The sequence below is a fragment of the Sorex araneus genome, chromosome 6, assembly GCF_027595985.1.
Source record: "Sorex araneus isolate mSorAra2 chromosome 6, mSorAra2.pri, whole genome shotgun sequence".
Classification (NCBI taxonomy): Eukaryota; Metazoa; Chordata; class Mammalia; order Eulipotyphla; family Soricidae; genus Sorex; species Sorex araneus.
This window is the reverse complement of record NC_073307.1, coordinates 92,288,472-92,315,278: the sequence shown is the minus strand read 5'-3', so window position 1 is coordinate 92,315,278 and position 26,807 is coordinate 92,288,472. Positions and strand designations below refer to the sequence as shown.

The 26,807-nt window shown below is 63.1% G+C and overlaps 1 protein-coding gene across 1 annotated transcript; it reads right to left on the bottom strand.

The window, feature by feature from the left end:
* Window positions 1-18,672: 18,672 nt before the first annotated feature.
* MCM5 (minichromosome maintenance complex component 5) lies at window positions 18,673-25,939 on the bottom strand. Its single transcript, XM_004610486.2, has 16 exons — window positions 25,695-25,939; window positions 23,864-23,990; window positions 23,628-23,756; window positions 22,956-23,128; window positions 22,705-22,860; window positions 22,004-22,170; window positions 21,724-21,895; window positions 21,367-21,478; window positions 20,916-21,059; window positions 20,710-20,775; window positions 20,190-20,366; window positions 19,884-19,996; window positions 19,570-19,698; window positions 19,324-19,466; window positions 19,005-19,132; window positions 18,673-18,893 (listed from the first exon to the last, which is right to left on the bottom strand). The coding sequence occupies exons 1-16, from the start codon at window positions 25,859-25,861 to the stop codon at window positions 18,792-18,794; spliced, it is 2,205 nt and encodes a 734-aa protein (XP_004610543.2). The 5' UTR covers window positions 25,862-25,939; the 3' UTR covers window positions 18,673-18,791.
* Between the last annotated feature and the right edge of the window lie 868 nt (window positions 25,940-26,807).

The following is a 26,807-nucleotide window of genomic DNA, read 5'->3' as shown; positions in this document are numbered from 1 at the left end:
CAAGGCAAACGCCCTACCTGCTGTGCTATCGCTTCAGTCCACTGGGGTCAACTATCTCACCCACAGAGTGGTCTCTTGATAGCAACCCCGACTTCAGGCAGCATGCAGTTTATCTAGGGTTTGATGACATAAGCAGTCCATGCCTTATTGTTTCAGAGAGAAATCTTACTTAGTTACCAAAAAGAGGTTGTGTTGGGGAGTGTCAAGGGTAACGGTGGTCAGGCAAGAGTTAAACAACAGTTTCCCCTGGCATTTCATGGTTACATAAGCTTCTCATTCTTTCAGGGTTAACAAAAAGGCAATTCCGGGGGCACTGTGAGAGCTGATTGATCGAGCCCACTTGCTGAGCCCGGGAACCTTCCCAGGTGGGTCCAGGTCGGCCAGTGACACATTGTTTCACTGCTGGGAAACGGAATCTGTTGCAGTTCCAGGAACTGAGCCTGGGGCCTCCCTGACTTTTTCATTTCTGCTGCCTGTCATAGCTGCACTCTGGCTTCCTCTGGGTCTCACCCCTCCCTCCCTGCTGATTCTCAGCCTCTCCCCTGCACGCCCCGCCGTGCTCCTGGCTGAGAAGCAGCTTGATAGCGGCTGGGCCCACTTGTGTGCGGGAGGCAGGAGGGCGGGCCCCGGTCCCCTGGCCTCTCCCTGCGTCTGTGATGAAACCGGAAAGTGTCTGGCAGGGGGGTCCAGGAGGGACCAGGGGACACGGGTTTGGATGAGCTTGTTTCATTTTCCAACGGATCCAGGAAATCCAAACAGCCCGATGCTCCTTAATTAAAATGGACTGAGAGGGGGCTGGAGCAATAGCACAGCGGGGAGGGCGTTTGCCTTGCACGCAGCCAACCGGGTTTGATTCCCAGCAACCCATATGGTCCCCTGCCAGGAGTAATTTCTGAGTGCATGAGCCAGCAGGAACCCCTGTGCATCGCCAGGTGTGACCCAAAAAGCAAAAAATAAATAAAAATAAAATGGATTGAGAGGGGGTTTGTGCTGGCTCTCGGCCACACAGCCCCGGCAGAAATCAGAAATCTCCGGATTTCTGGAGATTTTCCTGAGTTCTGGAGTCGCCTCTGAGCTCTAGAATCTTCCAGAGACCTGTTGCTCTGGCATGAGTCTCTCATTCACAGAATCACAGACTTCGGGCTCTGGGGTTGGGGGGTGTTTCTTTGTGTGTTTGTTTGTTTGTTTGTTTGTTTGGGGGCCATACCCAGCAGTGCTCAGGGCTGACTCCTGAGTCTGTGCTCAGAGATCAACTCCTGGTGGTGCTTGGGGGACCACATGGGATGCCTGGGATTGAACCCAGGTTGGCCACACGCAAGGCAAAGGCCCTCACCTATGGAGGAACCTGCAGAAAAACCCAGGTATGTGGGACCTGTGACTGAGATCCCCAAGCTGGCTCAAACGGGACTGGGCCTCCTCCCCCCAGGCCCCCAGTTTCCCAGTAGCTTGGCAGTCACACCCACAAACTACCCCCCACCCACCCTGGGCGCCACATAATCTCATCAACTCTAGCCCACTGATGTACCAAAAGTAGCACACATTTGTTCTGGTTTAACACACATGTTTGTAGTCTCTTCTACAAGGGCTTCAATAGCTCCGGGACGAAATACAACCATCTTCATACACTTGCCTCTTGGGGGTGGGAAGGTGCACGGGGGTGGGATTGGTGTTTGGATATTATCTGTAACGAACTATTGTGGGCAACTTTATAAAAATAAAATTAAGAAAATAAAAAGAGAGAGAGAGAGAGAAGGCGCTGGAGTCTGGAGAGATATCTCAATGGGCAGAGCTTTAGGGGTGAGAGACCCCAGTTCAATCCCCAGCACTGGGTGGTCCTCTAAGCACTGCTAGGTATGACCCAAAATAATTAGAGAGAGGGGCTGCAGCGATAGCACAGTGGATAGGGCGTTTGCCTTGCACGCGGCCAACCCGGGTTCAACTCCCAGCATCCCATATGGTCCCCTGAGCACCGCCAAGGGGTAATTCCTGAGTGCAGAGCCAGGAGTAGCCCCTGTGTATCACCAGGTGTGCCCCAAAAAACAAAACAAAAAAATGAGAGAGAGAGAGAGGGAGAGGGAGAGGAGTGAGAGCCCAGGGAGGAGAGAGGAACAGAGAGAGGTGGGGGATGGGGGTGGAAGGGGCTGGAACACTTAAAGACCAGGTTCAAATCTTCTGTTTGTTTTGTGGGGGGGGGCACACCCAGCGGTGCTCAGGGCTTCCTCCTGGCCCTATGCTCAGGGCTCGCTCCTGGCAGGGCTCAGGGGACCCTAGATGGTGCCAGGCATCCCACCCAGGTCAGCCGTGCGCAAGGCAAACTCCCAACATATGGCCCTGTCCGGGTTCAAATCCTGCCTCCACTTGGATCAACTATAATTTGGTTTTGAATTTTGTGTGTGTGTGGGGGGGTCACACCCAGCAATACTCAGGAGTTCCTCCTGGCTCTGCACTCCGGAATTACTCCTGGCGGTGCTTGGGGGACCCTGTGGGATGCCGGGGATTGAACCCGGGTCGGCTGCGTGCGAGGCCAAAGCCCTCCCCGCTGTGATATCGCTCCGGCCCCCCAGGCCAACTCTGATTTGGGGCAAGCGACTTCGCTTCTCTGTTCCCTCTGTCCCCTGGCTCTCTTGGGAGAATTCTGTGTTGCTGGGCGTCCTTCCAAGCTCTCAGGCCATCTCAGGTGCTCCCAGAGACTCGCTCATCAGTGCTCTCCCACTGCTAGGACTTCTCGGCCCCAGCCAAGGAGCCTCAGTTACAGGCACGCAGAGGCTACCCCGGGGGGCTCACGGTCCAGCAGGAAATGATATGATTCCACGACCTCCCACAGGGCCAGCGAGTCACCGGGCTGTTCCTTCCTGCGCCCCCCCCCCCGCCGGGGTTCCCCCCACCCCCGCACCGCTCCTCCCCTGCAGCAGAGTCAGGCCAGGCGGGCCAGAGAGAAGCCTGCTGGCCGAGTGCCTGGGCACCAAGAACACCATCGCAGCTCCCTCGGGCAGGGGCAGGGGACACCTGCTCCCCCCTAGCAGTCAGGGGGTGGGGGCGCAGCTGGCCCAGTGACGCCGGGGCGGGGGCGGGCGGGGGGACGGGTAGCAGCAGCTCTGGGGGTGGGGAGAGAGGCTGATTCAGGCCGGAACGCTGGGATGTCTTGATGCGGTCAGCCTGGCCCCCTCTCCCGCTGTGACGTCTGTTACTCGGGAACTGGATGCGCCTCCAGGAACTCTGAGGGTCCTCAGAGAGGTGAGCCCGGGCCGGCCGCGTCCCGGGGATCAGAGTGACCCCTGGGTCCTGGCTGAGCTGAGTCAAGGCACTGGGAGTGCTGCCCCGGAATGACCGCCTCCCCCAGGGGGGTGCCAGGATTGCTGCAGTCATTGACTCACTGAGGCTCTGGGCAGCTGGGGGGAGGGGATGGGAGGGCGTGCAGCACGGTGCTTCCTCGGCAGCAGCCCAGGTTTGATCCCCAATGGCAAGGGGGTCCCCCAAGTGCCAGCAGGAGACCCTGAATGGAGCCAGGTGTGGCCCCAAAACCAAACCCCAAGACGGATCTTTCCGGAATCCAGGCAGTGCTCGGCCCCCTCTCCTGCTGCGGGGTCAGACAGTCGGTGCGAGGCAGGTGGTCACAGATCGGCCTTGGAGGGGGCACCCTGGCCTGCCCGGCTGCGCCCCCGGGAGCTGATCACAGCAGTTCCTGCCACCGGCCTCCCAGGCCCCCGCGAGGGGACAGTCGCTGTGTCCAGGCCCGCGTCCGGTCGCTGCCCGCAGTTCTGATGGTCGAGGCTTCACTCAGCACCTGGGCAGGGAGCCCGGCGCTGCCACCCCACCCTCGCCACCTCCCTGGGCGACACCCAGAGAAAGAGGCTCAGGAGTAAGGCAGGTGTGGGCACACGTCCCGCAGGCCTAGAACAAGCGCACACAGAGACACCATGCACGGACACGTATTCACAGGCACGCACTAATACGCATGCATGCACACACAGACATGCTCACAGTAACATATACATAATTGCACACACAGACATGCACACACCAGCAGACACATACATGCACACACCAGCAGATACATACAGGCACACAGAGACATGCACACACCAGCAGACACATACATATACACACCAGCAAATACATATGTGCACACACCAGAAGATACATATATGCACACAGAGACATGCACATACTGGTATATACATACAGACATAGAGACATACACACAGTAACATATACATACATGCACACATAGAGACATATGCACTAGAATATACACACAGACATGTACACACAAACATACACACAGAGAGACATGCACACATGAATATACACACACAGAGACATGCACACACAAACATACACATACATGCACAGAGACATGCACACACCAGCAGATACATACATGCACACACCATCAGATACACACATGCACACACAGAGCCATACACATAATAGCGTATACATACACACATGGAGGCATATACACAGTAACATATACATACACACACAGAGACATACACACTAGCATATACACATACACACAGAGAAACATGTGACACTAACACACACATACAAGTACACACAGAGACATGCACACACTAACACACACATACACGTAGACACAGAGACATGCACACACAAACATACACAAGCATGCACCCACACAGACCGTCTCCCCCCTCCGTTACCCCAGGGGAGAGAGAGGCTCAGAGAGGGCTGGAGTCTGCCTGGGGCTCACACAGCAGCACCCACTCCCCGCCCTGCTGCCCCTGGAGGCCGTGGTCTCTGGATAGCCCGCCGGGGCACCAGTGTGCCGCCAAATAGCACCTGGCCCTGGAGGCCCGTTGCCCCGGTCCCCTGGAGCTGTGCTGGGCCTGTGGCTCCCAGGCTGACCCTCCCGACTCTTTAGTCTGGACTCAGAAACGTCCCCTGGGCCTGAGATTTATTCGTCTCCTTCCTGTTTACCCAACCCCTTGGCAGGAGGCCCCGGGGCGGGGGGCTGGGGGGCTGGAGCTGGGATTTATGGGAGCCGGGGGAGGCAGGCGGGCAGGGGAGGGGAGGGGACGGGAGAGGAGGGGAGGGGAGGAAAGGGAGGGGAGAAGGGAGGGGAGGGAGGGGAGGGGAGAAGGGAGGGGAGGGGAGAAGGGAGGGAAGGGGAGGGGAGGGGAGAAGGGAGGGAAGGGGAGGGGAGGGGAGGGGAGGGGAGGGGAGCTGAGCACGCAGAGAGACGCCAAGCACCGGAAACACAGCTTTGCACCCGGGTTCCATCCCTGGCACTGCGCTGACCCCCCCGCCCCCCCCCCCCCCCGGAGCGACCCCAGCGCTGAGCCTGGAGTCACCCTGAGCACTGTGCAGGGTGGGCCCAGAGAGGAAGCCAGAGGAGAGGCCCTGGCCGCCAGCGTGTCCGCCCACACAGACGAGCCTCGGGCTCCTCCCCTCGCACCTCGCGCCTCCTCCCCTCGCGCCTGCCCCCTGCTCCCGGCCTGGTGTCCAGCGGGAGAGCTGTGCGTCCCCTGGCCAGGGCCCCGCAGAAGGTCCCAGAGACCCCAGAGCCAGGGGAGGCACCTGCAGGCCTTTAGTGGCCCCGTGATGGAGCACACGACTCGCATGGGTGGGACCTGGGTTCGAGCCCCCCGATGAAACAAGCACATCCTGGCTGTGGGAGAGATGGCGCGGCCCTGGGCAGTGAAACCGTGCCTGGCAGGCTGCGAGGTAGACCCAGGTCAGGGCATCTGCCTAGCGCGTGGCCACAAGACCCTGGTTCGAATCCCCACATCACACGCAGCCTCCCGAGCACTGACAGCTGTGACCCCCCAAGCAACAACCGCGGGCCGGAGCTATAGCACAGTGTGTAGAATGTTTGTGTCGCCTGCACCGACCCAGGCTTGATCCCCAGCACCCCCCCCCCCGCCCCGAGCCTACGGATTCTTGAGCACTGAGCCAGGAATTACTCCTGAGCACTGCTGGGTGTGGCCCAAAAATAAAACCCAAAAGACAACAACCCTGTGTGTTGTGTCAGTGGTGGTTGGAGGAGTGCCCCCTCCGTGCCAGAGTGACCCCCAAGACACAGAGATCCAACTAGACGGAGGGGTGGGGGCGGGGGGCTCTTTCTCTGGTTCTCCCCCTCTGTGTGTCGGGTGGGCCGTTTTCCTATAGAACCAAATTCTCAAAGGCGTCCCTGTCCACATCCCATCTGGACGCAGACTTTCCAGAGCCTTCCACGGCAGTACAGGAGAGAAGCCCCGGCTCCCACACACACACACACACACACACCACACACATATGCACGCACACACACGCACACACCACACACACCACACACACATACACCACACACACACCACACACATGCACACACTACACACACACAACCACACACACCACACACACATATGCACGCACACACACTCACACACCACACACACCACACACACATACACCACACACACATACACCACACACACACCACACACATGCACACACTACACACACACAACCACACACACCACACACACACATATGCAAGCACACACATGCACACACCAACACACACCACACACACATACACCACACACACACCACACACATGCACACACTACACACACACAACCACACACACCACACACACACCACACACATGCACACACCACACACACACAACCACACACACCACACACATACACCACACACACACCACATACACGCACACACCACACACACATGCATACACCACACACAGCACACACAAACACATACTACACATGCACCACACACTACACATACCACACACACCACAAATACACTACACACATGTGCACACATACTCCACACACACCACATACATCACACAAACACACACCACACACACATACACCACACACACCACACACATACACCACACATACCACACACACCACACACGCCACACGCACACACACCACATATCACACACACACCACATAAACACCACACACACCATACACCCCCCCACACATACACCATACACATACACCACACATACACCACATATACACCGCACACACACACACACACACACACACACACACACATACACCAGGCCCCCCTCCTGCACAATCACGCCCCGTTGTCAGGCGAGGCGGCCTGCGGTCCTGGGCCTCTGGCCGGGTCACTCTCTCCGCCTCTGCCCACTCGCCGCTGAATGGGACTTGATTGGCCGCCGGCGGGTTCCAGCGCTGATTGCGGCCGCCGCCTCTGCACCCTCTCGCCTCCCCCCTCCCCAGCCGCCGTGGCGCGGAACCGGAGCGTGTTGTTTAATCCGGGAGCGCAGAGCGTGACTCCAGTCGGATAAATATTTTTGTGAAGTGAATAGAAAATGCCACCCACCCTGGGGCTCGGCACTCGGCTCCCCTCCCCTCTCCCCCGCCCCTACCCTGCCCCGGGCCACCTTGGCCCTCCCCCTCCACTCCCGCCCCTCTCCTCTGTCCAGAGGGCTGCCCACCCCCGCCCCCCCCCCCAGGGCACAGGGAGGCTGGCAGCGGAGGGCGTGGGTCCTCGCACCCCACTGGGACCTGCTCCTCGTCCTGGGAACTCGCACTGAGCACCCCAGATCCTGCTCCTCGTCCTGAGTCAGGCCCGGGTGCTGGACCCCTGTGCTGCGGCCCCGGACGGGCTCCGTGTCCTCACCTGACCCCAGACCACGGGGCGCGAAGGACCCGAGGCTGTGCGAGGGGAGAGGCCGGCTGGAAGCCACGCGGGGCTGGACGCAGAACGGGGTAGGTGGGGCCCAGCCACGGCACGGAGGCGGGCCACTTGCCTTCACGCGGCTGACCCAGGTTCACTCCCGAGCACCCCACGGGGTCCCCCGAGCCCGTCAGCAGTGACTCCTGAGCACAGAGTCAGGACTAAGTCCTGAGCGCTGCTGGGTGTCACCCAGAGCTGAAAATAAACCACAAAAATTAGATTTTTAATTAAAAAACGAGAGCTGGAACAATAGCACAGCAGGTAGGGCATTTGCCTTGCCCACGGCTGACCCGGGTTCGATTCCCAGCATCCCATATGGTCCCCTGAGCACCACCAGGAGTAATTTCCACTCTTCCTTCTTTCCTTCCTTCCTTTCTTTTTTCTTTTCTTTTCTTTTTTTTTTTTGCTTTTTTGGGTCACACCTGGCAATGCACAGGGGTCACTCCTGGCTCTGCACTCAGGAATTACCCCTGGCGGTGCTCAGGGGACCATATGGGATGCTGGGAATCAAACCCAGGTTGGCCGCATGCAAGGTAAATGCCCTACCCGCTGTGCTATCGCTCCAGCCCCCTTTCTTTCTTTCTTTCTTTCTTTCTTTCTTTCTTTCTTTCTTTCTTTCTTTCTTTCTTTCTTTCTTTCTTTCTTTCTTTCTTTCTTTCTTTCTTTCTTTCTTTCTATTTTTTGACATTTTGGGGTCACACCCGCGGTGCTCAGGGACTATTTCTGGTTCTGCACTCAGGAATTACTCCTGGTAGGTGCCCAGGGGGCTATATTGGATGCCAGGGATTGAACCCGCATCAGCTGTGTGCAAGGCAAACGTCCTACCCACTGTGCTATTGCTCCAGCCCCTAGGAGTAATTCCAAAGTGCAGAGCCAGGATTAACCTCTGAGCATCACTGGGAATAACCCAAAAAGAAAAAAAAAAATTAATGAGGGAAGTGGGACCAGAGTTCTATAGTACAGCAGGTAGTAAGGTACTTGCGTTGCATGCAGACAATCTAGGTACAATCCCTGGCACCATGTATGATGTATGGTCCCCCAAGTGCCACCAGAAGTAATTCCTGCAAGCCAAAGTGATAGTACAGTGGGTGGGGTGTTTGCCTTGCACAAGGCCCACCCGGGTTTGATCCCCGCCATCCCATATGGTCCCCCGAGCATCACCAGGAGTGATTCCTGAGTGCAGAGCCAGGAGGAACCCCTGAGCATTGCCAGAGTGACCCAAAAAAGCCAAAAAAAGGAGGAGAAGGAGGAGAAGAAAAAGAGAAGGAAGAAGAAGAAGGAGAAGAGGAAGAAGAAGAAGAAGAAGAAGAAGAAGAAGAAGAAGAAGAAGAAGAAGAAGAAGAAGAAGAAGAAGAAGAAGAAGAAGAAGAAGAAGAAGAAGAAGAAGAAGAAGAAGAAGAAGAAGAACAAGAACAAGAACAAGAAGAACAAGAACAAGAACAAGAACAAGGGGCTGGAGCAATAGCACAGTGGGTAGGGCGTTTGCCTTGCACGTGGCCAACCCAGGTTCGAATCCCAGCATCCCATATGATCCCCCGAGCACCGCCAGGAGTAATTCCTGAGTGCATGATCCAGGAGTGACCCCTGTGCATCGCTGGGTGTGACCCAAAAACCAAAAAAAAAAAGAAAGAAAGAAAGAAAGAAAGAACAAGAACAAGGACAAGAAATTGCTGCATGCAGAGCCAGGCATAAGTCCTGAACACTGCCAAGTGTGGCCCAGAAACACACAAATAAAAAAAAATGTTGGGTAGGGGTAAGAGATGAGAAGCCTCTTCCTCAAAGAAGATACCCAGATGGCCAAGAGGCATGTGGGAAAATGCTCCCTGCCATCTATTATCAGGGGAATGAAAATCTAAATAACGTGATATTATTGCACACAACTGCGCCTGGCATCGATCAAAGAGACGGGAAGCAACCAGTCCTGGCAGGAATGTGGTGAAAAAAAAATAGCCCTCGCTCTCTGTTGGTGGGAATGTCTGCTCCAGCCTCTCTGGAAAGCAATAAAGAGACTTCTCGAGAGGTTAAAAATAGCGCTCCCTCACGGCCCACCAGCCCCCCTCCTGGGCATCTCGCCCCCAAAACACTGTGGCATTAATTCCGAGAGATATTTGCCCACCTGGGTGCACTTTCCCCAATGTACAATAGCAACTGCTGGGGACAATCCGGACGTCCAATGAAAGGCGAGTGGAATAAAGAAATTCTGCCCTGGGGGCTGGAGCCATAGCACAGCGGGGAGGGTGTTTGCCTTGCACCAACTCAGGTTCGAATCCCAGCATCCCATAGGGTCCCCCTGAGCACCGCCAGGAGAGATTCCTGAGTGCAGAGCCAGGAGGAACCCCTGAGCATCACTGGGTGTGACCCAAAAAGGAAAAAAAAGAGAAAAGAAAAAAGAAATTCTGCCCTAGGGGCCGAGCCAGAGCACAGCGGGGAGGGCATTTCCCTTGCACGAGGCCGGCCCAGGTTCGATCCCCAGCATCCAATAGGGTCCCCCGGAGCACTGCCAGGAGTGATTCCCGAGGGCAGAGGCAGGAGGAACCTCTGAGCATTGCCAGGTGTGACCCCCCCAAAAAAAAAAAACAAGTTTGGGGTTGACTGAAGAATGGGGGGAGGGGTCTCAAGCTGCCCCAAGAGAAGCAGAGGATCCGGGTTCGACAGACAAGGGCGCAGGCTGCCCTGAGCTGTGGCAAACGGGACAGGACAGCCTGGCTGGCCCCGCCCTCCTCCCCCTTCCCCAGAGGGGGTGGGCGGGCGCCCGGGCCCCACCCCTGCAGAATAGGGGGCCTGTGCAGAGGGGGGGGGGAGCACCCTCTGCCTCCCAGCACGCTGCCTCAGACCGCCTGAGAACTGAGGTCAGGAGGCACCACCTGGCCACTGAGGCGCGGGCAGAGGGGACGGGGCCGCTGCCCGGGGGGTCCCAGGAGCACAGCGACAGCGTCTAGAGGGGCGGGGGACGGCGGTGTCCCCGAGTCTCCGGGTTTGTGTTCCATCGCCCCCTGAGCCTGCTCTGAGCCTCAGTTTCACTCGGTGAACTGGCAGCAGCGACCCTCCCTCAGCGTCCGACTGGCGGGGTCTGGGGGCGTCTGGAGGATCAGGCCGAGACTGGAGGCGGCTTGCTCCACCCCGCCACCATTCAGGGGATCAGAAGCCCAGAGAGTCTGGACGGTTCCGAGATGCCCGCCCAGCCTTCCTGTCCTGGGCGGGCCTGTCTCCCTCCCCCCCCCCACCGCCAGAGCCCCGAGTTTGGGGGTGGGGGAGGCGCAAAGAGGTAAAGAGGTGGGTCCTCGCTGTGCGCCCCCAAACGATGACTTTTAGGGTGCACACAGCAGTAGGAGGCAGGGGTGCCACACCCGGCGCCCCAGAACATGTCATTCCATCTGCTCTCTGCCGCCTGTGCGGGGGCAGCCAGGGGGGCAGGGGGCGGGGCCCCCCAGAGAGCAGGGCCGAGTGCAAAGACCCCACACCACGCACCCTGCAGCCCGCGCGGGCGCCGGGGCCAGGCCCGGGGCTGGGGCTGGGGTCAGGGGCCGAGTCCCGGGACGTGATGCGGGCTGGGGCCCCTCAGGGTCCTGCAGATCTGCACCCGGGCACCCCCCTCCCCCGTGACCCGCCCCTGCCGCGCCCACGCCCTGACACGCGGGGCTCGGGGCAGGGTGGAGATGTCAGCGCGGGTGAGGGCACCACGTGAGCGCAGGGGCGGCGGGCAGCGCCCACCGTCTGTTCCCATCGGGGCGCCGAGGAGGGGGCACGCGCAGCCCCGCCCCCTCTCGGGCTGCACCCACAGGCACCCAAGTGTTGCCGAGAGAGAAGATTGCACAGGGCAGGACGGTGCCACTCTCTGCTGGGCTAACAGGGTCGCCTGACACACGGCTGACCCCAATCCTCAGCAGCCCCACCAGGAGGGACCCCTGAGTGCAGAGCCAGGAGTGAGTCCTGAGCATAGGCCAGGGAGAGAGAGAAAGGGAGGAAAGGAGGAAGGGAGGGAGAAAGAAAGGAAGAAAGAAAGAAAGAAAGAAAGAAAGAAAGAAAGAAAGAAAGAAAGAAAGAAAGAAAGAAAGAAAGAAAGAAAGAAAGAAAGAAAGAAAGAAAGAAAGAAAGAAAGGAAGGAAGGAAGGAAGGAAGGAAGAAAAAGGAGGGAAGAAAGAAAGGGAAAGAAAAAAGGAAGGAAGGAGGGAAGGAAGGAAGGAAGAGAGAGAGAAAGAAAGGAAGGAAGAGAGAGAGAAAGAAAGAAAGAAAGGAAGAGAGAGAGAGAAAGAAAGAAAGAAAGAAAGAAAGAAAGAAAGAAAGAAAGAAAGAAAGAAAGAAAGAAAGAAAGAAAGAAAGAAAGAAAGGAAAAAGAAAGAGAGAGAGGAAGGAAGGAAGGAAGGAAGGAAGGAAGGAAGGAAGGAAGGAAGGAAGGAAGGAAGGAAGGAAGGAAGGAAGGGAGGGAGGAAGGAGAGAAAGAGGGAGGGAGGAAAGAAGGGAGGGAGGTAGCCGGGCGGAGAGCAGACAGAGTGGGCGGGCCCTCACAGAGCCTGTGACAGGTGGACAGTCCCTGGCGCTGCGGGAGGGACAGGGAGGGTGGGGCACAGTGACACGCGGGGACCTGAGCTGCAGGCCTGGGGGTGCCAGGGCAGGGCAGCTCGCAGGGGCCTGCTGGGGTGGAGGTGCGCCCGGGACCCTGCTCCCTGCACCCTCCCCATGCGGGCAGGGCCCGAGGGCTCCGGGCAGGGCCCGAGGGCTCCGGGCAGGCCCACACAGTGCAGCGGACGCTGTTGGAGGCGGACTTACCCCCTACCCCCTCCCAGAGTCGCTCATTCCCTCATCCTCCTGCAGGCCCGGTGGCCCTGCCACCCTCCCGCTCCTTCTTGGGGACAGGAACGACAGGCGCCACACGGCGGTGGAGGCCTCGAAGGCAGGGACGACAGCAGGGCCACGCGCAGACAGGAGGGCCAGAGGCCAGCCGCCCGCCCTCCCCTGCCTGCGGCCGGCGGCGCCCCCTGGCACGGGCCGGGTCTGTTTGACCTGCGAGGGTGCCCGCCCTCCCCACACCCAGGCTCCCGAGTCAGCCGGAAATATTCCCGTTGCCGTGGCAACCTGCTCCCGGACTTCGCCCCGTGTCATTCCCCATCCATGGCAGGAACTTTGGGCTCCGGTGGGGGGAACCCACGGTTGCCAAGGCAACCCCCTCAGAGCCCCAGGCGGCAGGTGGGCCCAGGTGAGGGGGGGAGCTGTCTGCGGGAGTCCGCGTCGGCGGGGGTGGGGCAGAGGAGAGCCAGGGAGACGGTGGGGTGGACACGGGCGGGGGGGGGGGGTTGGTCAGTGGAGACAGGGCAGGGGGCACTGGCCCTGCACGCGGCCACGCTGGGTCCATCCCAGCCCCCCTCAGGAGGCAGCCCTGAGCCCCACCAGGTATGGTCCAACCCCCAAAAAAAGACAGGACAGTGGGCCTCAGCCAGTGCAGTCATTCATTTCCCACACACCTACAGAAGTCATTCATTCATTCATTCAGCCACTAGAGCAGTTGTTCCATTTCCTGGTTCCTTCCTCAGAGGGCCAGGTGGGTTGAGTGGAACCCTACACACACACACACATACACACACATGGGCACACACAGAGAGACGCACAGAAGCACACATACAAGCACACAGAGATACACACACAGGCACTCACACATATGGACACACACAAACAGAGACACACACACACATGGGAGCACACACATGGGAGCACACACACATGGGCATAGAGACACAGACAGGCACAAACACACAGGCATACAAACATGGGCACACAGACATGGGTACGAGCACACACAAGGACACACAAAGGAACACACACGCACACACATGGCCATACACCCACACATACATACACCATACACGCAGGCACACAGACACACGCACACACACGGCACACATGGACACACACACAGACAGAGACAAACACTTGTAGAGCACAGACACACAGTTATACTCAGGCACACACAGACGTACACACCTATAGATAGACATGAACACAGACACACATACAGACATAGAGACAGGTACTAGAACACACAGAGATACACAATGACATGTAGACACACGTGAACACACAGACACATGAACACACATGTCGATACACAAGCTCGCTGGGGCGGGAGAGACAGGACAGCGGGGCGGGCCCTTGCCTGTGTGAGGACGACCCAGGTCCCATCTCCGGCCCCCCCCAGCTGCCCCCCCCGCACTGCCAGGAGTAAATTGTGAGGGGCCGGAGCATTAGTCCGGCAGGGAGGGGGTTTGCCTTGCAGCCCGCCAACCCGGGTTCGATCCCTGGCATCCCATAGTGATTCCTGAGGGCAGAGGCAGGAGGGACCCCTGAGCAAAAACAACAACCAAAGATGCACAAGCACACGACATAGACACACACTCACTCACGGGACATCCCCAAGGACACACACACAAACACAGTCACATGTGAACACGCAGAGACCCCCAGGCAGCCCGCGTGGGCGGGACCCTGCTCCCGCGCCCGCAGACACAGGCTGGCTGTAGGGTGTGTTTGGGGGTCACGCCGGGCAGTGCCCCGAGCCGGGTCCCCACCCGCCAAGCGGCTCCCCTCGGACCCCAGGGCCAAGGCTGAGCCAGGGTGAGCCAGGACCCAGGAGGGCTGGGCCCCCCACTGGAGGAGGGCCAGAATGTTCTGGAGGGCGGGGCCGTGGCCACTGGCTCCTCTCACCCCCCAGTAATCGAGGCGGCTTGAAGCACCCGGCGCCGCAGATGGGAAACCGAGGCATGGGGCCGGAGAGGGTCACTCGGCCGTGGCCCAGCTCCTTCCCCAGCCCCCCGCTCAGCTCGCAGCCGTCTGGGGTGGGCTGTAGTGTCCCCGCACGCCCCGCGGGCACGGCCTGGGGGTCCCCAGCTGGTCCCCCAGCTCCGCCCGGGCCAGCTTCGGGGGCTGCGCAGGGAAGGGCAGAGCAGGGAAGGGAAAGCAGGGCTGCGGCCGCGCCCCCCTCCCCTGGTCACACTGACACGGCCCGCCCCCTGCTGCCCCCTCGCCCCCCACCAACCCCCACCCCGCAGTGTCCTTCCCAGCCGAGCTCTTGGCCCGGGCTCTGGGCGGCCGGCGCACTGGCGCTCTCTGCAGGCGGAGCTGTGACCAGCAGCCGTGTGCCCATCGGCAGTGGTACCCGCAGCCCGGTGGGGTTGCCACTGCCCACGCTTAGCTGGGGTTAGTGAATCTTTGCCGGGTCACCGAGAGAGAAGCAGAGAAGGGTCCGGGGAGATCAGCGCTGTGGGCCCCCACACCCCAGGCTCGAACCGCTCTGCACGGCTGCTCCAGGCATCGGGCTGTCAGGCCCATGGTACCGTGCTGAGCACTGCAGGGTGAGCACTGCACTGAGCACTGCAGAGTGAGCATTGCTCCGAGCACTGCAGGGTGAGCCCCAGCCCTCCCGCGCACCCCTGAGACGGGACCCTCCCTCCACCCCCATTGCAGGGATCAGAAGCAGCGTGACCGGCCTCTTTCTGTCATCCCTGGGACAAGCGTGCTCTAGATAGTCCCAGGCTGAGTCACTCCCCGGGGTCCAGGGGCAGACCTGGGGCCACACCCTGCTGAGACCCACGGCCCAGTCCATCCCGGCTGCCCCACCCCATGGATTTTGCCCAGGTTTGGCTCAAGGGCGCCTCTTTCGGGAAGCCTTCCCTGATGCACTCAAATGCCCGAGTCCCTCCACTCACTCTCCCGGGACCACAGCCCCCACCCACCCCGCCCGCAGCCTCGGGCCCCGGTTCCCCCCCACCCCAGCCTCGAGCCACAGCCCTTTCTCACCAGCAGCCCCCCCCCACGGACGTGCTGGGCTGGACTTGGCCCCGCCCTCACCCCCCCTCGTGTCTGGGCCCCTCCCCACTGGGCTCTGGGGTGCCGCGTCCTCGAGGACACTCACCCTCAAGAGACATAGGCCCAGAGTCCTCACCTGACCCGTCCCTTTGTCCCCGGATATCCTGGTCAGGGTCCGGGGCTGTGGCCGCCTGGACCCTCTGCCTCATGGCAGGAGGGATGGGGGGAGGGGAGCTGAGGCCCCCCCAGCCCAACAGCCTCAGGGCCCAAGCCCTTCCCCGAGACCCATCTCTGTCGTGGCTGGGGAGGGTGAGGGGGAACCTCCCGGGTGATGCTCAGGAGGTCCAGGGACCTCTCCGAGATCCCCGGCCATGCAGGAGCTCGTGGACACAGTGCGGGGCGGGGGGTGCCCAGGCCCCTCGGTGCCCCCCCTCGCACAGCCTCTATCCTGGGATCTTGCCAAAGGGTCAGCGGGCGCCTAAGCAGTGGGCTCGGGGCCAGGGCCGGAGCGACAGCACAGCGGGGAGGGTGTTTGCCCGGGTTCCTTCCCCGGCATCCCATGGGGTCCCCCGAGCACCGCCAGGAGTGATTCCTGAGCACAAAGCCAGGAGTAAGGCCTGAGTGCTGCCAGGTGTGACCCCCCAGCACCCCCTTAATGAAAATGTCTAGCGTAGGGCCAGAGCCATAGACCAGCGGGGAGGGCATTTGCAGAGAGAGAGAAAATAAAATGTCGGATGTGTTGGGGTCCCTCCCCCGGGCTGCTCAGGGGACCCCAGGGTGCTGGAATAATTTCCTCCAGCCAGTCTAGCCTTTCCTCTGGGAGAAAGATCTGAGATTCTGTGTTTTGCCAAGACCCCTGGGTTCGGCCTCCGGCTGCCCTTGGACCATTTCTCAGTTTCCTTGTTGGTAGTTGGGTAGTTGGGTAGTTGGCAGAGGAAGGAGGACCCCTGCTTCTTCTAGAAGGTTCTGGATTTTTTTTTTTTTTTTTGCTTGTCTGGTCCCACCTGGCTATGCTCAGAGGTAATTACTCCCAGCTCTGCACTCAGGAATTTCTCCTGGCGGTACGCAGGAACCCTGGGGATACTGGGAATCGAACCCGGGTCGGCCACATGCAAGGCCAACACCTTCTCCGCTGGTCTCTTGCTCTGGCCCCTAAGATTCTTCTAGATCCACTGGGCTCTGGTATGCCAGGCGTCCCTCCACCTGGCCTTGGTCTGGAGACCGAGCTGCGAGGCGCCTCCCCAGAGCCCAGAGGCTGCTCCAGGCTAACTCGGGTGGGCGCCGGGGGCGGGCAGGGAAGGCGAGGGCAGCTGCGGGCAGTGCGGGATGGCTGGTGCTCGGGCGCCCCCTCCTGGCCCCTCTCCTCCTCGCACCCCTGGTGGCCGACGCTCTGTTTCTGTCGCCAACAAAGCCCGTGTCTGGGGTTCCGGTCTCCCATCTGGTGCCCATCTGGTGCCCACCTGGTGCCCATCTGGTGCCCACCTGGTGCCAGGTGTGGCCCCAAACCCTTCTGAAAGACTTGCGGTGGCAGCTGCGGGCCCCCAGCAGTGGCTGCTGCTCGGTGGGCGGGAGGCAGGTGCCCGGCCCCTGAGCAGAGGGAACTGAAGCCCCCAGGGCCTGGAGACTGAGGCCAGCCCCGCGGCAGCTCACCACCTCGCAAGGCGCCAGTGGAGCAGCGTGTGTGAGCGAGGCCGGCTTGAACCTGGGCAGGCACAGGGCGGGGCGGGGGGCATGGCGGGGGGTCTCGATGCCTAGGTCACCATTGACTTGCGCGTCCCCTCGGGAAGGCTAGGCCCGTGGCAGGGGTGGGCCCGGACACCGGGCGGCCAAGGGACGTCCGGACGCAACTGCAGTGTGGCCAGCGTGGCCTCCCCCCTGCCAACCTGCCGACGGCCTCCTCCGGCTTCCACAGCCTGAGCCCCGCGTGACTCACGAGCGGGGTGGCCTGGCCCCGCGGCTGAGTCCAGCACCCCCAGCTCCCCTCCACCGGACGCCCCAGCCCAGGGAGGGGCCTGGCCGGAGCCGCTGCTACAGACCCTCTGCTTCCCGAGGTGTCCTGGGGGGCTGAACTCTTACTGAGGTGGGGAGACACCCCCAGAGATGCTCAGGGCTTTTTTTTGTTTTCTTCATTTTGGGTCACACCCGGCGTTGCACAAGGATTACTCCTTGCTGTGCACTCAGGAACCACCCCTGGCAGTGCTCAGGGGACCAGATGGGATGCTGGAATTCGAACCTGGGTCAGCTGCGTGCAAGGCAAACGCCCTACCCGCTGTGCTATCGCTCCAGACCCCGGGGCTTTTTTTTTTTTTAAAGCTTTTCAGGTCACACCCGGTGATGCTCAGGGGTTCCTCCTGGCTCTGCACTCAGGAATCACTCCTGGCGGTGCTCGGGGAACCCTATGGGATGCTGGGAATCGAACCCATGTCGGCCCTGCATGCAAGGCAAACGCCCTCCCCACTGTGCCGTTGCTCCAGCCCCTGGGGGCTTACTCTTGGCTCTGAGCTCTGGAGATGCCCAGGGGACCGGGAACTTCCCCTCCTCAGTGTTGTCCTTGGTCTGGGGGGAGTCACCCCCCACCAGGCTGGCCTGCCCTTCTCTGCCCTAGCAACCTGCACCCCACCCTCTGGATGGCACCGTGGAGATGAGGGAGTTCGGGCCAGAGCTGGCACAGCCAGGGGAAGGCCCAGACGTGGCCCGGCTCAGTGCTCCTGTGCTCCCGCCTTGGTCTCCCAACCCCTCAAGGCAGCCAGCTCAGACGCACAAGCCATGCGCAGTGCCACGGAAGGCCCGAGCCGAGGTGGGTGCAGCCCCATCAGCGTCCACCCCGGGCCCAGTGTGATCCTCAAAGCGTCCGCTGTGTGCGTGTGTGTGCACGCGGGGGGGTAGGGGAGGGAGACACACACTCCTGCCCAAGTGGCTGCCGAGGGCCCCAAGTCTCGGCTGGGGCTGCTCTGGCTCCGGCTCCGGCTCTGCCTACCCACACCCGGCTCTGCTGGGAAATACCCCGCAGCCGAAGGCCGCACGCTTCCCGGCCGGCCCTGAGCAGAGGCGGCGGGGCGGCTCCGAGGCGCAGGGGGCAGCGGCCATGAGAAGGCACGTGCAGGACACAGGACACGTCCAAATATCTTTATTACCAGGCACAGCCTCTATTATCAAACAGTCTTTATTATAGGCACAGTCTCTATTATCAGGCGCGGAGTCTTCGCGGTCGGGCGGAGTCCGTGGCCCGGGGCGGGGCCCAGGGCGGTGTGGGCGGGGCCCGGGGCGGGGCCGTGGGCGGGGCGGGGCGGCGGCTACTTGAGGCGGTAGAGCACCTTGCGCTGCATGCGGTGCTGCAGCTCGCCGCGCCGCAGCATGAGCTGCAGGACCTTGAGGACGGCGTGCTCCGGGTACTTCTGTGGAAGGGACAGCACCTCGCTGCGGACATGCCCCCTCAGGCCCGCACCCCCCGCGCCCCGAGGCCTGCCAGGCACAGAGGAGCCTCCCACCCGGCGGGCGCCCCCCACCTGCTTGGTGAAGTCCTGCAGGATGCTGTGCTCCGACACCTGCGAGCCGATGGCGAAGCGGCGCTTGAGCTGCTTCTCGATGCGGCTCAGCATCTCCTGGTCCTCCTGGCTGGTGAAGCCCTCCACGCCTGCGGGCGGGCACCAAGGGGGCGCTGGGGCGGGGGGCGCGGCCCGGCTCCCAGACCCCCACCCAAGGGCCGGCGAGTCGCCCGGGGGGCCGGGGCTCTGGGCCAAGGGGGCGTGGCCCGGCTCCCACGCCAAGCCCCGGGGGCCACCGCCCACTCCCCTCCCTGCACAGCAGGCCCCGCGCCCTGCCCACCTGACAGCGTGCCCGACAGGGCGGCGTCCAGCGTGGACACCTGGAAGAGCCTCAGCGCCTCCTCCACATCCGCCTCGGTGGCAAAGGGCTGCAGCTTCATCTTGCTGAGGGCCTCGGCGATGCGCACCACGGCCTCTAGCTGCCTGCGGGAGGGGAGGGGCGGGCGGGGGGCTCAGCCCTGCGGTCCCCGCCCCTTGCGGTCAGGAGCCTCCGGCCCGCCCAGCGCCGCACTCCCCCGCCACTCACCGCACGGTGATGGGGATGCTGGAGCGGCGGTCGGCGTCGCGCTCGTGCTGGCGGGCCCCGCTGCGCATGAGGATGTAGCGGTTCTTCAGCTTCTCCACGGCCGCCGCCGACAGCCGGGGCCCGCATTTCCTGCAGACGGGGGTGGACACCAGCCGTGAGGCCGGCGGGCCAGCACCAGCGATGGGCTGCGAGCACCGCCACCACGCACTCGCTCTCGCCCCGGAGCCGTGCAAGGCCCGCGCCACCGCCTCTCCACTGGGAGACGGGGAAACTGAGGCACGAGGCCCCGAGAGGCGGCAAACGGTGGGACTCACGCGCGGCAGTAGGCAATGAACTTCTTCAGCTTGGCCAGGTCGATCTCGCCCTCCACGGCCTGGGTCTGCGTCATGGCGCTCACGTGCAGCGTGATAACGTGCTTAGCCAGCATCTGGGGCAAGATGGGGACACGGCACCAGGGGTCAGCAGCCTGGGACGGCCGACAGGGCGCCCGGGCCCTCCCGGCCTCCCGCCTGGTGCAACGGGGTAGGCAGAGGGAGGGAGGCCAGCGCCGAGGGGCGGGGACCCGCCGGCCCTCCTGGCCGCCCCCAGCCGGCCCCACGCGCGCCCACGTGGTCACGCACCACGTCCCGCTCCTCGTTGTGCTCGTCCTTGACGATGAAGATCATGTCGAAGCGCGACAGGATGGTGGGCATGAAGTCGATGTTGTCCTCGCCCTTGGTGTCATCCCAGCGCCCGAACACTGAGTTGGCGGCGGCCAGGACCGAGCAGCGGGAGTTGAGAGTCGTGGTGATGCCGGCCTGCGCGGGAGAGGAGGAGGAGGTGATGGGAGGCGGGGCTGCCTGCCCGGCCCCGCCCCCCGGGCCAGGGCCACACCCCCAATGCCACACCCGGTCCCGGCCGGGGCCACTGCCACACACAGGCCCCGCCCCCTCAACCCAGCCCCGCCCCTCTGCCCAGGCCCCGCCCCAGGCCAAGGTCACACCTGGCCCCACCCCCGGGACAAGGCCATACCCGGCCCCACCCCTCCACCCCAGCCCCACCCCCAGGGCCACACCCTCTGCCCAACCCCGCCCAGGGCCACGCCCCCGCAGCCACACCCCACTCCCAGCCCCGCCCACTGGGCCCCAGCCCCGCGCCCACCTTGGCGATGGAGATGGTCTGCTGCTCCATGGCCTCGTGGATCGCCACCCGGTCATCCTCTCGCATCTGCCGGGGGCCCAGCGACCCACCATGAGGCCCTGAGCCCGGGTCATGGCCGACGCAGGCCAGGGGTCACCCACCCCAATGCCCGAGGGCGGCCCGCCCAGACCCACCTCACCCACCTCACCCACGGCCCCGGCCCTGACCTTGTCGAACTCGTCGATGCAGACGACCCCACCATCAGCCAGCACCATGGCGCCGCCCTCCATGATGAAGCTGCGGGACGCGGGGTCCCTCATGACCGAGGCCGTCAGGCCGGCCGCACTGCTGCCCTTCCCGGACGTGTACACCTGGGGGCCGTGCACACTGGGTCAGCCCTCCCGCCCCGTCCCCTCAGGTAGCCACACCCGGCCCAGCTCACAGGGGCCAGAGTGTGAGCACTGCGGGGAGGGCATCTGCCCTGCATGCAGCTGACCCTGGTTCCCTCCCCGGCATCCCACAGGTCCCCTGGAGCCCACCAGAAGGGACCCCCGCATACTGCTGGGTATGGTACAAAAGCCAACAACAGAAAGAAGGGATGAGGTGGAAAGGGTGAGCAAGAGGAGGAGGAGGAGGAAGAGGAGGGGGAAGGAGAGGAGGAGGGAGGGGGGCACGCACCCCGATGGGCGAGCACTTCTCCACGAACTTCAGCAGCTGCGACTTGGCCGTGCCGGGGTCTCCCAGCATCAGCAGGTTGATGTCGCCTCGGCGGGTGAGTCCGTCGGGCAGCCTGGAGGACGGCGGGTGGCAGGTGAGGGGGCTGCCACGCGTCAGGGCTGGGCTCCAGGGCCACCCCGCCCCAGAGGGCCGGCGGCCAGGCTGGCCCCTGGCTGAAAGGGGGCTGCTGGGGGGCTGGGCTAGGAGACACACTCAGCCTTCGCCAGGGAGGGCGGGCGCCGGCCTGCAGGTCGAAGAGACCCCCGGGGCCAGGCGTCCACCCGCAGGGAGCCAGCGCGCCCGGCCCGGCCCCCTCACCTCTTGCGCGAGCCCCCGAAGAGCAGGCAGGCAATGGCCTTCTTCATGTCCAGGCCCCCGAAGATGGAGGGCGCGATGCTCCTGGACACGGCCTCGTAGATGTTGGGGAGGGCAGCCAGGCGCCGGAACTCCTCCTCCTCCTGCGGGGTCACGGCCCCCGTGAAGCTGCGGCCTGAGGGGGTGGGGGAGACCACGCCGGTGTCCGGGGCTCACGGCACCGGGGACACGGGCGCGGGGTGGGGGTCGGGGGGAGCCAGGCCGGGGCCCCAGGCCGACTCACCGGAGCCGTCCGTGTCCACCTGGATGCCCAGGACGCGGATGTAGGAGCTGCGTATGCCCACGCCCACGCGGTCGCGGCCCCGGGCGGAGGAGAGGCCGAACTTCTTGATGGAGTAGATGCCCATGATGGTCACCCTGTTCCCGGGGACCACCTTGTCGCACAGGTACCTGCCGGGCCAGGGGGCGCAGTGAGTCGGGGGCAGAAGCCCCTGGCTGCCCGACACCCACCCGCTGGGCAGGCCCCGGCGGCTACGCGCCCGCCCTGCCCCCTGGGCCACGCCCCACCCTGTGAGCCACGCCCCCGGCTGCTCTGTCCCTCCTGGGCCACACCCCCTGGCTGCTGTCCCCCTGGGCCACACCCCGGGCCACGCCCCCTGGCTGCTCTGTCCCCTGTCCCTGCACCTCCCGCTCCCCGTAAGTGGCCACGGAGGCCGAGACCCTCCCTGCACCCCAGCACCGGCCACTGCGCCTCCCGGAGTCTGGAGGGATGGGCCCACCCCTGACCCCTCGAAGTCACCAGGCCCCTCTGCCCCACCCGGACCGACGTCTCAGCCCCGCCCAGTGCTTCCGAGGTACAAGGGACCGTGCTGACCACAGCTCGGGGCCACCGTCAGGCAGCCGGGCTCACGGAGCAAACGCCCAATGGGAAACCCCCCCAGTGGCTGTCCCCGGAGGCCCTGGGCGGGGGGCGGCCCCGCGCACCGGTCGCAGTAGAGCTGCATGTGCCGGGGCATCTCGCCGTGCGGCACGGCGTCGGGCAGCTCCTGCAGCTTCAGCGTCTGGAAGTCCACGCACTTGCACTTGTCAGGCATGATGAAGTAGGGGTCCAGCGGGCACTTGGGGCGCCCGGCCTGCTCCCTGGCGGGGGGGAGGGAGGAGAGGGTGGTCACGGGGCTGCTCTGAGCACCCTCGGCCCCGGGAGGCAGGCGGGGCACCCCACCCCTGGCACGCACGAGTTGCACTTGCGGGGCAGGGCGTAGCCCTCGAGGCCGGGCCGCAGGGCGATGTTGGGCAGGGTGTTCCGGCAGCTGCGGCACTGGATGGTGATGCGCGTGGCCTTGGAGCGGACGGCAGAGGCGGCGATGATGATGCCGGGAATCTTCACCAGGTGCGACATGGTGTCCGACTGCAGGAGGCGCGGGCGGGGGTCACCGGGCGCTCCTGGGGCGTGGCCCACCGCCCCAAGGGACCCGCACATGCCAGCCCCCAGGAGGGCCGGCCCAGCGCCTCACGTGGCCCCCGGAGCCCCGCCAGAGCCAGGAGGGACCCCCGGGCACAGCCGGGTGTGGCCCGACACCAACAAAGGACAGACCAGGGGCCAGAGCCATAGGACAGCGGGGAGGGCATTTGCCTGGCACGCGGCCCACCCGGGTTCAATTCTCAGCATCCCATAGGGTCCCCCGAGCACCGCCAGGAGCCATTCCTGAGTGCAGAGCCAGGAGGGACCCCTGAGCATCGCCGGGTGTGACCCAAAAAGAAAGGAAAAAGACCATCGGCTGGGTGGGCCTGGCCCCCAAGCCCGGCGTGTCCCCCTCTCGGTGGCGTGCTGGCTTCTCTCGGGCCGCCTCCCTCCTGGAGGTCCTCCCCGCCGTGGCGCTGCTCCTCCCCGGAGCCCCCAGACCCACCTTGAGGCTCCGAATGCCGGACGGGCTGGCGTCGGACTTGAGCATGACCTGGATGTCCTCCAGGGCCTCCTCGCCGCTGGGCCGGGGCCGGGTCACCTCGTCGGCCACCTCCTTGGCGGCCTCCTCCAGCTGCGGGTGGGAAGGGGACGGGCTCTCAGCGCCCGGGGAGGGGGGCGGGGCGGGAGGGAGGCGGGGCGGGAGAGGGCCCGCCCACCCGCCCAGGACCCCGTGCTCACCAGCTGCAGGTGCTCGGCCGGCTGCTTGTACAGGTGGTCGGCCAGGTCCTCGTCGAAGCTGGCCAGGTCCTCCAGCTCCAGCTCCACCCAGTGCTCGCCCAGGTTGTAGTGGCGCTTGAGCTCATCCCTGCGGGGGGCGCGCTGGCTCAGGGGCGCCTGTCTTCCCCCCCCCCTCGACCCCGGCCCAGGCCCAGGCCCTGGCCCCCAGACCGCGGGCAGGGGAGGGCCCAGAGGCGGCACACTCGGAATTCCTCACGCAGGGGAGCGGGAAGGAAACCAGCCCTTCCCCGGGCGCCCGTGACTCTGCCCGCGTCTTATTTTTGCTATGCCACACCCCCTCTGTGCTCAGGGCGGGCTCCTGGAGGGCACGGGGTGCTGAGGACCAAACCCGGCATCCAGGCTGCTTTTTTTTTTTTTTTTGGTGCTGGGGCCACAGCCAACAGTGCTCAGGGCAGGTGTCTCCCTCGCTCTGTGCTCAGGGATCACTCCCAGCAGTGCTCAGAGGATGCTAAAGGGGCACCAGGGATTGTGCAAGGCAGGCCCCAGGCCCGCTTGCACTGTCGCTCTGGCTGCTGTTTTGGGGGGGCACAGGGGTCACTCCTGGGGGGGGCTCAGGGGACCCGTGCAAGGCAAGTGCCCTCCCTGCGCTGTCTGTCTCTAGCCCCTGGCTCTGAGCTCCCCTGGGGGTATCTGACTGGCTCTTCCCATCCCCGGCGGGCAGGGCCCGGCACTCGGGTGGCCTGGACTCAGTGACACGCCCGTGTCTCTGACGGTGACGGAGACCGTAGCTCGGAGGTCCCGCAACTAGGAAGCGGTCGGGACCGAGTGTGGCAGAGACTCGGCGCTCTAGCTGCACGACGAGAAGGGAGAAGGGAGCAAACCCACCTTCCCCCTCTGCGCTCGCAAGAGCCCGACCCTGCAGAACTCCCGGGGGCGCCCCCAGGATGGGGCGGGGGGTGGGGGGGAGACTCATCGACACCCAGGAGACCGGGGCCAGGAGCCAGAGGGCAGGCTGGGGTCAAGGCGCTGTCTTCCTCGCCGCCGGGAGTGAGCCCTGAGCACTGCCAGGTGAAACCAAGGGATTCAAGACGGTCCTGGGGTCAGGCACCTGCCTTGCCTGCTACTGAAGGCTCCATCCCCGGCACCACCGAGGGGTGACCTGAGCACAGGGCGAGGAGTAACCAAACCCTGGGTGGTGGTGGGTGGCAGGTACGGGGGGTGGGTACCCAGAGCTCCCTGGGGTTTCATCGGGTGAATGCCGGGTGCCAGATAGACAAGCCCACATTGTGTACCAGATGGGCAAGGCCACGCCGGGCGCCAGATGGACATGCCCACGCTGGGGGCCAAAGTGGACAAGTCCAAGCTAGGGGCCAAGTGGGCAAACCCACGCTGGGTGTCAAATGGACACACGTGCACGCCGGGTGCCAGGTGGACATGCCCAGGCTGGGTGTCCAGTGGACAAACCCACGTTGGGTACCAAGTGGACAAGCCCATGCTGCGAGCCAGATGGACAAGCCCAAGCTGGATGCCAAGTGGACAAGCCTGCAGGGGGCACCAAGTGCACAAACCCGTGCTGGGCACCCAGTGGACAAACCCGTGCCGGGCACCCAGTGGACAAACCCGTGCTGGGCACCCAGTGGACAAACCCGTGCCGGGCACCCAGTGGACAAACCCCCACTGGGCACACAGAAGACAGGCTCGCGCTGGGCACCCAGTGGACAAGCCCGCGCCGGGCACCCAGTGGACAAGCCCGCGCCGGGCACCCAGTGGACAAGCCCCCTCCGGGTACCAGTGGGCAGGCCCCGCCGGGCCCGTGGACGGCCGCGCCCACCTGTACTTGAAGGAGAAGCCGGTGCGGTCGGTGCCCACCCGGTACTGCCGCAGGAACTCCTTGAAGCGCCGCTGCAGCTGCGACTTGCGCGCCTGCCGGTCGTCGGCCGCGGGGTCCCCGCCGAAGCTGTCGCTGTAGAAGATGCCCGGGTCGTCGAAGCCCGACATGACGGCGAGCGCGAGCACGGCGAGCCCCGGAGCTGCAGCAGCGGCCGCGCGCGACCCTCCACCCGACCCGCGCCCCGCGCCCCGCGCCCCGCGCCGCCGGCTTTCGCGGGAAATCGCCCGACTCCGCCCCCGGGCGCCCCTCTGATTGGTCGGCCCGGGCGCCGCGGCCTGCGATTGGGCCGCCCGCCGCCCGCCCGCCCCGCCTCCCGGGCGGCCTTCTGGGAGCGGATTGGCTGAGTGGCCCGTGACGTCACTCCCCGGGCTTCTTCCGGGCTCCATTTTGATTTGGCGCGAAACTTCGGGGCGGAAGCGGCGCGGGGCGAAGATGGCGCAGGGGAGCGCCGGGGCCGCGTGGGCTCCACCCCCGGCATGCGGGGTGGGGGGTGGGGAGGGCCCTAGCCCTCCAGGACCCCACCCTGAGCATCGCTGGGTGCGGCCCAGAAAAACAAAAATAAATAAAAATTAAGATTTGGGGGGCGGAGAGAGATTTGGGGCAGTGCTTGGGGGCTGCTCCTGGCTCAGTGCTCAGCAGACCACGCAAGATTTTTATTTATTTATTTATTTATTTATTTATTTATTTATGCTTTTGGATCACACCTGGGGTGCACAGGGGTTCTTCCTGGCTCTGCACTCAGGAATTACTCCTGGCAGTGCTCAGGGGACCATCGGGGGTGCTGGGAATCGAACCCGGGTCAGCCGCGTGCAAAGCAAACGCCTTACCCGCTGTGCTATTGCTCCAGACCCTTTTTAAAAATTTTTTAAAAACATTTTATTTTTTTTTATTTTAAATATTTTTAAATATTTTAGTAGTGGTAATAGCGAGCAATGCTAATTTTACCATGTGCATTTTGAGTGTGTAGTTTAGTAATCGCCGTGGCGCTGTATCACTGTCATCCCGTTGATCAATTTGCTCGAGCGGGCGCCAATAACGTCTCCATTTGTCCTA

Coding starts and splice junctions, on each gene's coding strand:
- MCM5 (XM_004610486.2), bottom strand. CDS start 25,861: ATGTCGGGCTTCGACGACCCGGGCATCTTCTACAGCGACAGCTTCGGC. Junction 22,861..22,955: donor CTGCCCCGCAAGTGCAACTC/GTGCGTGCCAGG, acceptor CCCCCCCGCCAG/GGAGCAGGCCGGGCGCCCCA. Junction 21,479..21,723: donor TTCGGGGGCTCGCGCAAGAG/GTGAGGGGGCCG, acceptor GCCGTCCTCCAG/GCTGCCCGACGGACTCACCC.